At 34.9% G+C, this 11,211-nt stretch overlaps 2 protein-coding genes and 1 long non-coding RNA gene across 4 annotated transcripts; 1 reads left to right on the forward strand and 2 right to left on the reverse strand.

The window, feature by feature from the left end:
- Positions 1-4: 4 nt before the first annotated feature.
- Positions 5-601, reverse strand: LOC125504796 (the record flags this gene model as incomplete). The annotated part of the gene is given in 3 exon segments (XM_048667291.1): positions 5-18; positions 104-206; positions 590-601. Coding segments are annotated over 3 exon segments (129 nt in total), but the record flags the coding sequence as incomplete, so codon positions are not given.
- A 1,330-nt stretch (positions 602-1,931) lies between these two features.
- Positions 1,932-10,444, reverse strand: LOC109543853. 2 transcript variants are annotated; one of them, XM_019913768.2, is made up of 6 exons: positions 10,136-10,442; positions 7,997-8,134; positions 5,968-6,126; positions 4,851-5,528; positions 4,077-4,194; positions 1,932-2,375 (listed from the first exon to the last, which is right to left on the reverse strand). In XM_019913768.2, the coding sequence occupies exons 1-6, from the start codon at positions 10,274-10,276 to the stop codon at positions 1,981-1,983; spliced, it is 1,629 nt and encodes a 542-aa protein (XP_019769327.1). In that variant the 5' UTR covers positions 10,277-10,442; the 3' UTR covers positions 1,932-1,980. The 2 variants fall into 2 exon arrangements, with proteins under 2 accessions (XP_019769327.1, XP_019769328.1); XM_019913769.2 differs by lacking the exon at positions 1,932-2,375 and having other exon boundaries at positions 4,102-4,225; positions 10,136-10,444.
- LOC125504851 lies at positions 2,740-3,668 on the forward strand. The gene is made up of 3 exons (XR_007281742.1): positions 2,740-2,935; positions 3,015-3,403; positions 3,456-3,668. It is a non-coding gene; the product is annotated as an uncharacterized LOC125504851 (long non-coding RNA).
- Positions 10,445-11,211: the final 767 nt, after the last annotated feature.

An 11,211-nucleotide genomic window follows, 5' to 3' on the forward strand; every position in this document is an offset into this window, starting at 1 on the left:
AAGCTGCACCTTGAAAACCTACGAAATGTATGTAGTATGTAGGGTGAATAATGTATGTTGTAGCAATCTTTAAAACAGGCAAGTTAGTCTTATTTAAACATACCTGGAAGTCCTTTTGTTCGTAGACAATTTAATATTAGTCTCCCGTGTGCCTTGAAACACACATCGTGAAAATGCCTACTACAAATAAATATACTACGAAAAGACTAAAATACGTAAATTATTCACATGTATATAGTAATATTTAAAATAAGACATAGGATAGTCTTATTTAAACATACCTGGAAGGCCTATTGTTGGCAGACAATTTCTTAATAGTATTCGGTTTTCCTTGAAACATATATCGGCAAAATGGCTAGTACAAATAAATACATATGAACTACGAACTGCCGATTTAGCCAATAAACGTTCACACCCAATTCGCTTCAACCAAACCATTCTCAAGTTTAGATTGTTAGGAAATAGACACCTGAAAGTATTCTGCTTTTATTTCCTTCTGACTTCAATCCGAGAAATGTACGAAACCAGCACCATGTGAGTTTCGTCCAACAATCCGAAAGTATATAATTGTAGTAACGATGAAACTTACCGCCTTGAACATGTATCATCATGTAGACTCTTTGATCCAGTCATAGTGAGTAGTCTGTGCTTTGATCTTTACCGATTTGAGACGGAACCTGCAAAAGTCGCCGGAATTGGAAACAAAAATGAGGCAAAAATGTGGCCGAAACGTTTAGGGTTTGTCGCCACTTTGTCGTGAAACATGAATGCCTCGGTTTGGTCGATGTTTTGTCTGCTTGGTCTGGACGCGACATTAGGTTTTGATCCAAGCAAAACTGCTCCATTCCATGCTCAATATTCAAGAACAAACCATAGCTGAGCAAGAAGCCCCGATCGACTTTCTGGACAAACAGATTAAGCTAACAAAATCGTCTAACTCTTAAAAGGAGACAACCTCCAACGCTGCCAAGCTCAATTTTTAAAACAGACCTAAATTTTCCGTCAAAGGGGCAAAAAATTCGGTCACACCCTGTCCAACTGCAGCACAAACCCTTCTTCACAGATCGTGGGATGGCGGCCCACACTTTATAAAACCTGCACCAAAACGACCGAAACTCCGGCAATGTACTTCAAATTGGAAAATGAGGCTAAGCGAAAGCTTACCTCTTTCAACGAAAAATTGGAAAGTGGTAACAGGAACTTCCTATGCCGAAAAAAAACCGGAAATCGCCAATCCCCGACAAGCACCCGCTATAGAACCTCCCTAAAATCCGCAGCTAATTCAATTGCTGCTTCTCCCAATAGCCGAGATTGAAGCCAAAATTAACTAGATTTTAGCCCTGATTTTGAAACACCCTGGTGATTAATATGTTATTTAAATAACATATGGATTAGCGAGCCTCAAACCCCCCTTTTTTCCTTGAGGGCCTGGGCCAAGACTGCTCAAGCAGAGTGAACCACTTGCAAATCTCAACAAAGCTACATCTAGCTATTAAAATACCTAACAGATAGAAATAGAAGTTTCCACTTAAAAGTACGCACATCATGTACAGTCGATTTAGTACTATGAGTAGGTACTGAAATCCCACTTATTTTAATATTTTGATTTTTACGCTTTCAATCCAACGATTTCTTGTAATAAACCCCGAGACGATCTCCAGTTCTCCAAAAAATGTTTACCACCATTAGTAGTGGCCAACTAACGGCTAAACTACCGCTAAGTAATCATATCTTCAAACTATATAATTTCATATAAGTTTCCAGTTTTAGAAAACTTAATCATTGTACTGCTAATACCAGATGATGTTTAGGAAACCAATACACAAAGATCGACCTCCAAGTGGCTAAACCTTCTCTCTTCCAGTCAGAGAGAGGGACCGGAAAGAATACTTAGGGACGACGGCCGGTTTAGGTGTTAAAATAAAGCAACATTTTATTGATATCAAAATAATATTTAATAATAATAATATTTAATGTTTATTACAGCCAACAGCTTAGCAACGAATGGTCTTTGCAAAACTTTGGAGCGTCAAATTTCCGTATGGGTAGTAACGCACTTATCTGACCAACTGTTACTTTAGTATCCTTACTAGTTTGACCCGTCTGGTGTTGTTGGTTACTAATTTCGATTTTTCTTCGAAGAGCGCAACATGGAGCCAATAGTTTAAAACCATTTACTCCTTGTCCATGTGAAAAGGCTGATTCTGTTGTGCTACCTTGAACATTTGGCCGGTTTACAGCACAATTGTGTAACGCATATTGAAAAACTTGGTCATCCTTATGTTCAGAAATCCTGTTGCTGCATTGTAGTTTCCGTCTGGTTCGCATCAGCCTTACTTTCGCACTTACCGTACTAATTTCTAGCTTTTCCACCTCTAAAATAGTTAGGATTTGAAATTAAATTAATCGCAAATTAATTTAACAAAAAACATTAACTATTTCAAATGTTAATTTATCCAAAGTCAAGCACCATGACCAAATGCACCTGAAGTAAAAGACGTGATCAAACTATACGGTGACTAACTTACTTGGAGAATACCTACAGGAAGAATGTTTCTTAAAAAATACGTAATTTTTTTAAATACATCAACTCTGTTTAAATCAAAGATTAAAACTGTGTTTTTTTAAGCATTATTTTAAAGCAGTTTAAAGATTATATGGAATATTTGGCAATATTTAGCATATGTATAGCTAAAAGTATAGCCTCTTAAACTTAGGCAAATTATCTGTTCTGAAAAAATATTAACCAATAAATGTTTTAGAGGAATCGCAACGGTAACAATGCATCCAGACAGATTTGCTGGCAACCTAGGCCTGGGTAACTCAGCGAACTTTTAGGAGTTGGCGTAGTGCTGCGCAATTGGCTTGGTGCACCAACCCCATGCCCCGGCGCAGTAACTCATTTCTGTTGCTGGCAAAACGTACAACAAATGAGGTGACCTTTTTTTTTATTTGTTTGGACATAGTGGTAAAACGTTAGTAATAAAAATGTTGATTACCCCTTTTTTTGTTAGATGTTAAAATTCAAGTCACGGGTCTCGGAAAGCTTTAATCCGCTTTAATGAGTTATAACTCATTAACAGATGACTTATAATGCATCAACTCAGAGAGCTGCAACAACTCAACCTATGTCCAACACATTAGCATTACAGCGTATTTGTCTTCAATTTTTTTTATTTAACTCTTCAAAACTTAAGATATATAACAATGTCGGACGTGCATAAAGTTTAGGGTTCTTAGTCAGGCTCTAAATCCGTCAAATCGTTTTTAAATAATATTCTTACCAGAAAGTGGAAATTGTCATAGAAAGTGAAAGCTTTAACAAAACAAAACTGAACAAGTCCTAACGGCTGAGTCATAATGAAATACAATATTTAAAAGCAACAGTGAAGACCGTATAAAGGTACCGGATCGTAAATTACTCCTTTAATGTACTTAAAATTACTCGTTTTTAGCGAATAAGGATGGCAATTGAACTAAGGAAGTCCGAAAATACCCATCTATTTATGATTACGAATTTGAAAATTGTAAGATTTTTGCAGTAAAAGAAAATGGATGGAGAAAAATAGCCCCAACAATAGAAAAAATGGAAGGTAAATTGTATTAGGATTTTTGTAAGGAATTGTTCTTTCTTTCCTCCTATTCTAACCAAATAAGAGTTAAAAGTACATCGTTCATATTTTCAACAGTTTTTCCCGAAATGTACCTCGCGAATTGATCTCTTAAACTGATCTGTTAGGGCTATAAACGCTAAGTGATGCGCTGCGATTGCGATTGGGGACAAACGCAGCACCGAAACCGTACCTTAAAGTTATACCCTACCTCAGATTTTCCTCGAACTTTTCAAGGAATCCCGAAAAAAAGTAATAGATTAAAGAGAAGCTATATCCCTACTGTTATCAAAGAAACGTTAACTACAATCGAATATGGTGCAATCAAATACATTTATGCTATTTCTTCTATGCTCCCAAAATCCTTCCAGAGGAATGACGCTAATTTTAAATCACCCTGTATAATAATCACATATCACACGGGTATTTTGAGAATAAAAAAGTTAATTATACATAATTATTTACCTGGTTTTAAAAGCTTTGGACGGTAGTAAGGCACTAATATGCACCCAAAAGATTCCTTGAAGGCATAATACGTGAATTTTTTGTTCAAATCGGCTTTGCATATTACACCATATATGGCCTAAAAACACACTGGTATAGGCTTAAACACACTAAAACAAATTGACATAAGCAATATTTAAAATGAACTAGGAATCACAGCAGTTTTCTTTACAAGCCAAATAGAGCCCGAGCATTATTATTAAACCTGGACATTTTTGCTTGTAGTAGGTCTAACAATGGAGTTGTACCGCAAGGCCAACTTTGTAAATAATTTGGGTATACTTTGCTGATGCAAAAGATACCCATTTTTATCAAAAACATGCACGTGTACGGATAAAAACAAACTCTGCACTTTATTATATTTTTCAACATTATTTTAATATGTTTCATCATTAACAAAAAATAATAGTGTGTTACTGAGCATATCGCATTTTTTAAAGAGGTCGCTGAAAACTATGAGATGAGCCATAGTTTTCTTCATAGTACTGCTGAGCATAACTCGAGGTTTCAATTAAGTCAACTAGAGGCCAATGAAATGTAAAAATTAACTTTTACAACACTGATGCAAAGTTACCCATCCAGGCGCAAAGTAACCCGGTTTTACGGTATCTTGTATTGTCACAATTCATTAACTAATCCACAGATTACTAATAAGTTTAAATAAGTAATAACGACTGTAAAAGAATGTATTGAACTTTTTTTGCCATTTATGTGTTTCTAAAAACTAAATCTTACCATTATCACGTCTGTTAAATCAGGGTTGTGCTTTTCCATGTTCAAAAAGTGGAACAAATTCGGCAAAAAAACGGTCTTAATAGCATCAATGCCAACATAATAGATGATGTTCAGAAATGCCACCGTCATATTTTCTTCCACACTAACTATTTTTCCTTGGAGTTTTCTCAACACCATCCTCTTAAGTGGTGGTCGGAGGCAAAATAAGGACAAAACGTAGCACATGCATTTAATGACATCTTCGTTGGCGCTTGATATTAACAGTCGCTGAAGTAATAGTCTTATCAGCAATCTCAATTGCTTCCCGTACACGTGCATACTAGATAGAGGGCTATTTTCCAAAGTCTCCAGTAAATGAAGCGCACGCATCGTTAAATGGTCATAAGTTACGTTTTTCGTAAGTAGAAAGTATGAAAAATGATAAAACCAATCGGTAATTCGACCGATATTGGGGTTCGTGCTTATATCCAGTAAAGCCATCTGTCTTATTTCTTCACTTTCACTAACAACCGCTTCACACATTGTTTGAAAATACTCAGCAAATAATTCTCTGTATTCCTCCATATCAGTTTCCGATTCATTGTCCTGATTCAACCACTCTGAATCCGTCAAAAATTCGCCTTCTTGACTATATCTAAACTCTTTTTCGGCAATTTCAATAAAATTAATCTTCTGGTCCTAGAAAATTGAAAATGTTTACGCCTCAAACGGCCGTGGTTTTTATAAAGTCTAACCAAGCACATTATTTGGAAACAAAACTTGTGAGAATTACTAGAGTATTTTGTTTAAAGCATTTTCACTTTAGGAGCTGCTAAAGTTGCAAAGGTGTTACGTTGCATAAGCCCTCATATTGTGCAATATACCTATACGTCCGATTTATTTTTACTAAGGAATAATCAATGTGGCGCAGTTTTAATTAATTTTAAATAGTAAGCTTTTTGAATTAAACCTTTAAAATGAAGTACGAACGAACATTCATCTATTTTTTGTCAAGTTTGCCAAGTTAAAACCAAATCAGGATGCGTGATTATTTAAATAATAAAGCGAAAAAGTACAGCCACAAATTACTTCTGCTCAAAACCACGGTATTCTAATAACAATAACAAAAGTAGGTTACCTCTAGATAGTGCAATCGATTATCGCGACCATCCCTTTGCCAATTTGGCGAAGAAGGCGCTCCATATACTTTATCAATGGTTAAGTCGGAAAACGCCTCTTCAACGTCACTCGAAAGAATATTTTCTCGGCCTTGTAGCTTACCTTTAATTAAGCAATCCTAAAAATAAAAAAATCACTTTATCAGACTTCATAAATATTGATTTTCAGCTGCAAGAAAGGTCTACTCTAAAAAATAATTTTTTAATATGGCCTGTTATATTTTCCACTGCCAACTATTGGCACAATGATTCAATAAATTGAACTGGAGCACCACTTGCATTCAGAGCTCTACTAGAGATGTATCCATCTCTAGTAGTAACTTACTTGAAGAATTCTGCAAAATGTGTATTTTGCGTCATTTCATTGTTGGTCTAATTTGAAAAGTTAAAGTTAAACTTTTTTGTTGGATGCGCTATGAAAGATATGAAAAATATATATGGAAATTTAGATGTAGAAGATGCACCACGAACTATAAGGCCAGTTGAAGCCGATGACAAGACAATAAGGTATTAGTTAATAACTCGTTAGATCGCTGAGTGACTCTCTATTCCAACCCTTTCTCGTTCACGGTTGAACATAGGCCTCCTCTAAACGTTTCCAGTTCCCTCTGTTCCGAGCTGAGTCCCCAATTTCTGAGCCAGTTTGTTCCCATTCTCTTCGGGTCATCCGTTCATAAAAATGCTTTTATCAAATTAACAAATATCAGTGCTAAGAGACGGTTATATTCTATTGCTTTTTTTAACACGGATTTCAAGCACTGCAGATGTTCGTACTTGGAACGGAATCTATCCTGTTCCTGAGGTTGGTAAAAGTCCTATCTTGCCTCTAATGTACTTGTTATAATTCGGGTGTACAGTTTATAAAGGTGATTAGGAAGGGTAATTGGTCTGTAATTTTCCAGACCTGCCATATCTCCCTTCTTATGTTAAAGTATAATCATCATTAAGTTTCTCCATTTTGTTGGGATATCGTGGCTTTCCAGGCATTGATTAAAGAGCTTTTGGTTATCAGATCCGATCCTCCAGTTTTTAATGCTTCTGTCCCTCGGAGTTTTGTTATTCTTCATCCTTTCTAAAGCCCTGTATATTTCGTCTAGTGAAATTTTCGGAATGTCCTCAGAACCCTGATTTTGAACTCTTCCCTGCCGGTATTCCTTCGGATCTAAACTGGATGGATTGGTATAGAGTGTTTGATAAAATGTTTTCATAATCTCTAACAAATGTTATGTTGCCATTTTTGTAATTGAGTTTGATGATTTTCTTATTCCCATTTGTTAGTATGCGCCTAATTATTTCATGCTTTCATCTGTATCCTTTCTGATGTCTTTTCTGATTGCCCTTGATATTTCTTTGTCCAGTCTATTTACATCATCTTTATTTACGTTTTGGCTGCTTTTCAGTATATTTCGTTTTCCCATTTTGTGTTGTGTTTTTTAACTATTTTTTCTTCTATCGCTTCCACTATTATATCGTTAAGGGTTATATATATTTTGGACGGTTCTGCTGATGTGGTTTTCGAAATTGTCAATTTTTTTAGTGTTTCGTTAGCTACTCTTCCTCATCATTCGATGTCTCTCATACTCATAATTCCATATATGTCTTCTTCATGTCCTCACAGACTGAAAATTGTGCAATCATGTTAACGTTGTCGTTTCTCAAAATATCATTACTAAGAACGGCACACCGGTTGTCTACAGCAAGGTTAATCTCGTGTCATCATGTAGTAAAAAAGATGAACTGGTTTAAATAGCGTCGGTTTGGTGCAAATTCGAGAAAATGTTTTTTTTAAGTAGGGTAAGGGTAAAAAATTGGATAGGTCTTTTTTTGGCATTACAGGCAGCATGGGAAAGAGGTATTCAACCAGAGTGAACTATGCGTAACTCAATAAAATATTTTCCACTAGTAAAACCGCCTTTCATTGCATTTTCTGATTAAAAAAACGAAATTTCTTTCCGAACGGACTATTAATAGAAAATGTATTATACTTACGTGTAAAATGTATCTTAATTTATAATTAATATCTTCTGTAAGTAGATTGCATGCGTCATCTGAGATATCGTCGCAATTAACTTCTTTAGCATATAGTTGTGTGCTATCTGGCCCTACGCCTGCATAATACTGACATTCCTAAAACCAAATGAAAGTTCAATCAACATAAGATTTCTCCATATTTTCTTTATAAAGCAAAGCACGCAAGTGCAATTTGCTAAGTTGGAAATCACTAGTACCCAAGCAATTTTCTGGAACAAATTTTCTACCTCGTATATTTGCTTAATACTGATTAGCTTATAAGTTTAAATCGGAAAGAAGTGTATTTGTGGCTCCGATTACGATGATCGAAACAGAAAATCCAAACAAGAATCGCATCTTAAATTTTTTGTATTTTTTTTAAATCATGTTTATGAGCTGATAGGTCAATGTATAAGTAAATTAATAAGAGCATTCGCAACTTTTTTATGTAAAATGATAAACTAAAGATATAATGTAATTAAACAATTATTAATCAAGTATCTACGCTATGTCAGGAGCCTCCAAACTTTTTAACCGAAGGGCCAGATTGATGGCTCGTAAAAGCCCCAAGGGCCACAACCTAACTGGTCACAGTACAATACAGTTTTGAAAAATAAAGTAGATATACAAAGTGTTGCAACTTCATCGATCGATAGAAGACAATGCACAATTAGGAAAGTTTGGAAATTGGTCGGTATAGCAAAATCACAGCGGGCAAGCGATCTAACACATTTTCAAGATCCGCACTTAATATAACTTGAGATTATTCCAGAAGAAGGCAAAGTAATCAATTTGATAATTTGGAACTTGATCTTGAAACTAGTGTTTGAAAGTATTGCCGTGCAAACAAACGCTTTCTACAAAATAGTCAACAATAAAAAAACTGAAATAGATCTGGAATGACTCATCCAAAGGAAGATCAAGCAAATGACTATATAACCATGTTTGTTCTGTAGTTCTATGCCTTCCGAACGCAGCGAAATTTTCGATATTACATGAGTGTGATGGTCTAGCAGGTAGCGCCTTAAGAAGCTACAAGTGGACTTGGCCTACTATCTTAGATTACGCGCTGTTTTTCCAATTTTAACTCATTAAGCAAATTTATTTTGCTAAACGATTCGTGCCATTAAATATTTATTTTTACTCGCGGATTATATAAAAGTTTTGAAGTGAATAAAAGTTTGATGTTTGAACGTACGAAGAGCTTTTATAAGAAGATGTATTCAGCCTATTGAAGATATGTATATCTAAATGGTAATTTCATAAAAATTGTTTCGCATTCAGACAAATGCGACACGTCAGGGTGTTACTTTGTGCACAGTAAAAATAGTCAACGCACGCTTAATAACTCCTGTCCAAATTTTCTTTTAGTAATTCGTGATAACGCTGACCTGTTCATTGTTATTATTCTCGCCTTTTACGACGGGGGTCGATTCTAAGTAAATTTTCCTTGCTTCAAGAAGAGTGAATCTTTTTTCTATTAAATATTCGTTGTTAGGCATGTGGTTGGCTGCTGGTATTGGTCGAGGAAGAACAACCGCCGCTACTTCCTACTGTTAGTGCGCCAATTTAGACAGAATGAATCAGTTTTTGCCAAATACCCACGATAAAAATTAAATAATAAATAAATAAACAGACTCCAAATAAACCAGTTAGAGACTGTAACGAGAAATTAGTACTTTCGTGCCCCGACGTGTTCGACAGTTCGAACATCTCCCATAAGGAAATTATATGTCTTGTTAGCTAGGTGTTATTGTTTTGTTCTTTAATAGCTAATGTGCATTAGGTATCTATAGAATATTCAGCTAGTGTCTTGAACTCTATTTTTTTGCGACGTCGACCGAAGCCTACCTAGGTACTTGTACGAAATTGACGCTTATCGCCTATACTTGAAAAACTGTAAACCCCTCTTTCACCAGAATACTTGACTAAGAGTGAGTTATATTTTTGGAAAGGTAATTTAAAACTGAAGTAAAATAGCACGATAAAAATGGAGTTTACAAATAAAATTTAGATAAATTTAGCTGATGTCCAATTTGGCCGCCCAGCCATATATAAAAAGCGTGGTAAACTGCAGTTTTATCCAACCAGATAATTGTTTTTGAAAAACATGGTCACCTTTTCGCCAGGACTTCTATTAATTGGGCTTGAATTGGAATTGGATGAAGTAGTTGGACTGTGTTGCTCGCTTCTTGCCTTCTTTTTGATTTTCTTCGGTTTTGGGCCCGTGGATGAACAGGAAGGTTGGTCTTCATCCATTTCTAGCGTTTATACTAAACTATTCTGAATTTCTCTTGTTCACAAATCGTTAGCACAAAGTTAACTTTGGAAAAGTTAGTACTAACATTCCAGGTTTGTTTACACATTTAGATATGAAACATAACCCCTTTTCCAACTTTTCCAAGAACCGCTTTCGTTCTCTCTCGCCCTGGTATTCATTGTTGCCAATGGTAATTTAAAATTGACAAAGCGCAATATAAAATCCTAGAAAATAATCTAAAATTAATATTTTTTGTTTTTGCTATAATAATATTAAAAGACAGCATGTTTATTGTCTACATGTTAATGTGAAAATTATCGCATCATATAACCATATTTTAATTTTCACAAATTTTCAATTTAATTAAAAATTTGTGATCGTATTAAATACCATTTTTAAAGGGCAGTGCATTCAAACCGCGTTAATATATTGGAATACGGTAGTTGGTGAGCAGTTAATTCATTGTATTTTACTTAACCGACTACAAAGATTTATGTGTGATGCCAAATATCGAAAGGTAAATAAATTATTGCATTTTCAGCCGATATTTAAGTTATTTTGCCTTAATTATTATATATAATGAGTATAATAAATTTGCTCAGATGCAATGCCGTTTGTAGGGCCACTAAATTGAGTAAAAACGTTGCCTTTACTAAACATATATCATTTTTTGTTTGGCTGTCAATAAAATTAACAAATAATAATTATTTTCTAGCAATTAAATTTTGTTAAGGTAGACTTAAACTTGTTAATTAAAATACGAATGTATTTGCATTCTTTGGTTTTCCTTATAAAACGGACAACATCACATGATGACATGTGACTCTATATTATAGATAATATTATAGGTGTTAGACCTAATATTATAGGTGTTACTACCAAAATTAAAATATCCCGTAAAACGGCAACATTGGATATCAGGGCTTTATCAGCT

This window comes from Dendroctonus ponderosae, unplaced genomic scaffold, assembly GCF_020466585.1.
Source record: "Dendroctonus ponderosae isolate FM_Combo_2020 unplaced genomic scaffold, Dpon_F_20191213v2 Dpon_F_20191213_6, whole genome shotgun sequence".
Taxonomy (NCBI): domain Eukaryota; kingdom Metazoa; phylum Arthropoda; class Insecta; order Coleoptera; family Curculionidae; genus Dendroctonus; species Dendroctonus ponderosae.

Excerpts from the sequence above, each read along its gene's own strand:
- LOC109543853 (XM_019913768.2), bottom strand. The coding sequence starts at position 10,276 with ATGGATGAAGACCAACCTTCCTGTTCATCCACGGGCCCAAAACCGAAG. Across the intron at positions 6,127-7,996 it reads AATTAAGATACATTTTACAC|GATTGCTTAATTAAAGGTAA; the intron begins GTAAGTATAATA and ends TTTTATTTTTAG. Across the intron at positions 5,529-5,967 it reads ATCGATTGCACTATCTAGAG|GACCAGAAGATTAATTTTAT; the intron begins GTAACCTACTTT and ends TCAATTTTCTAG.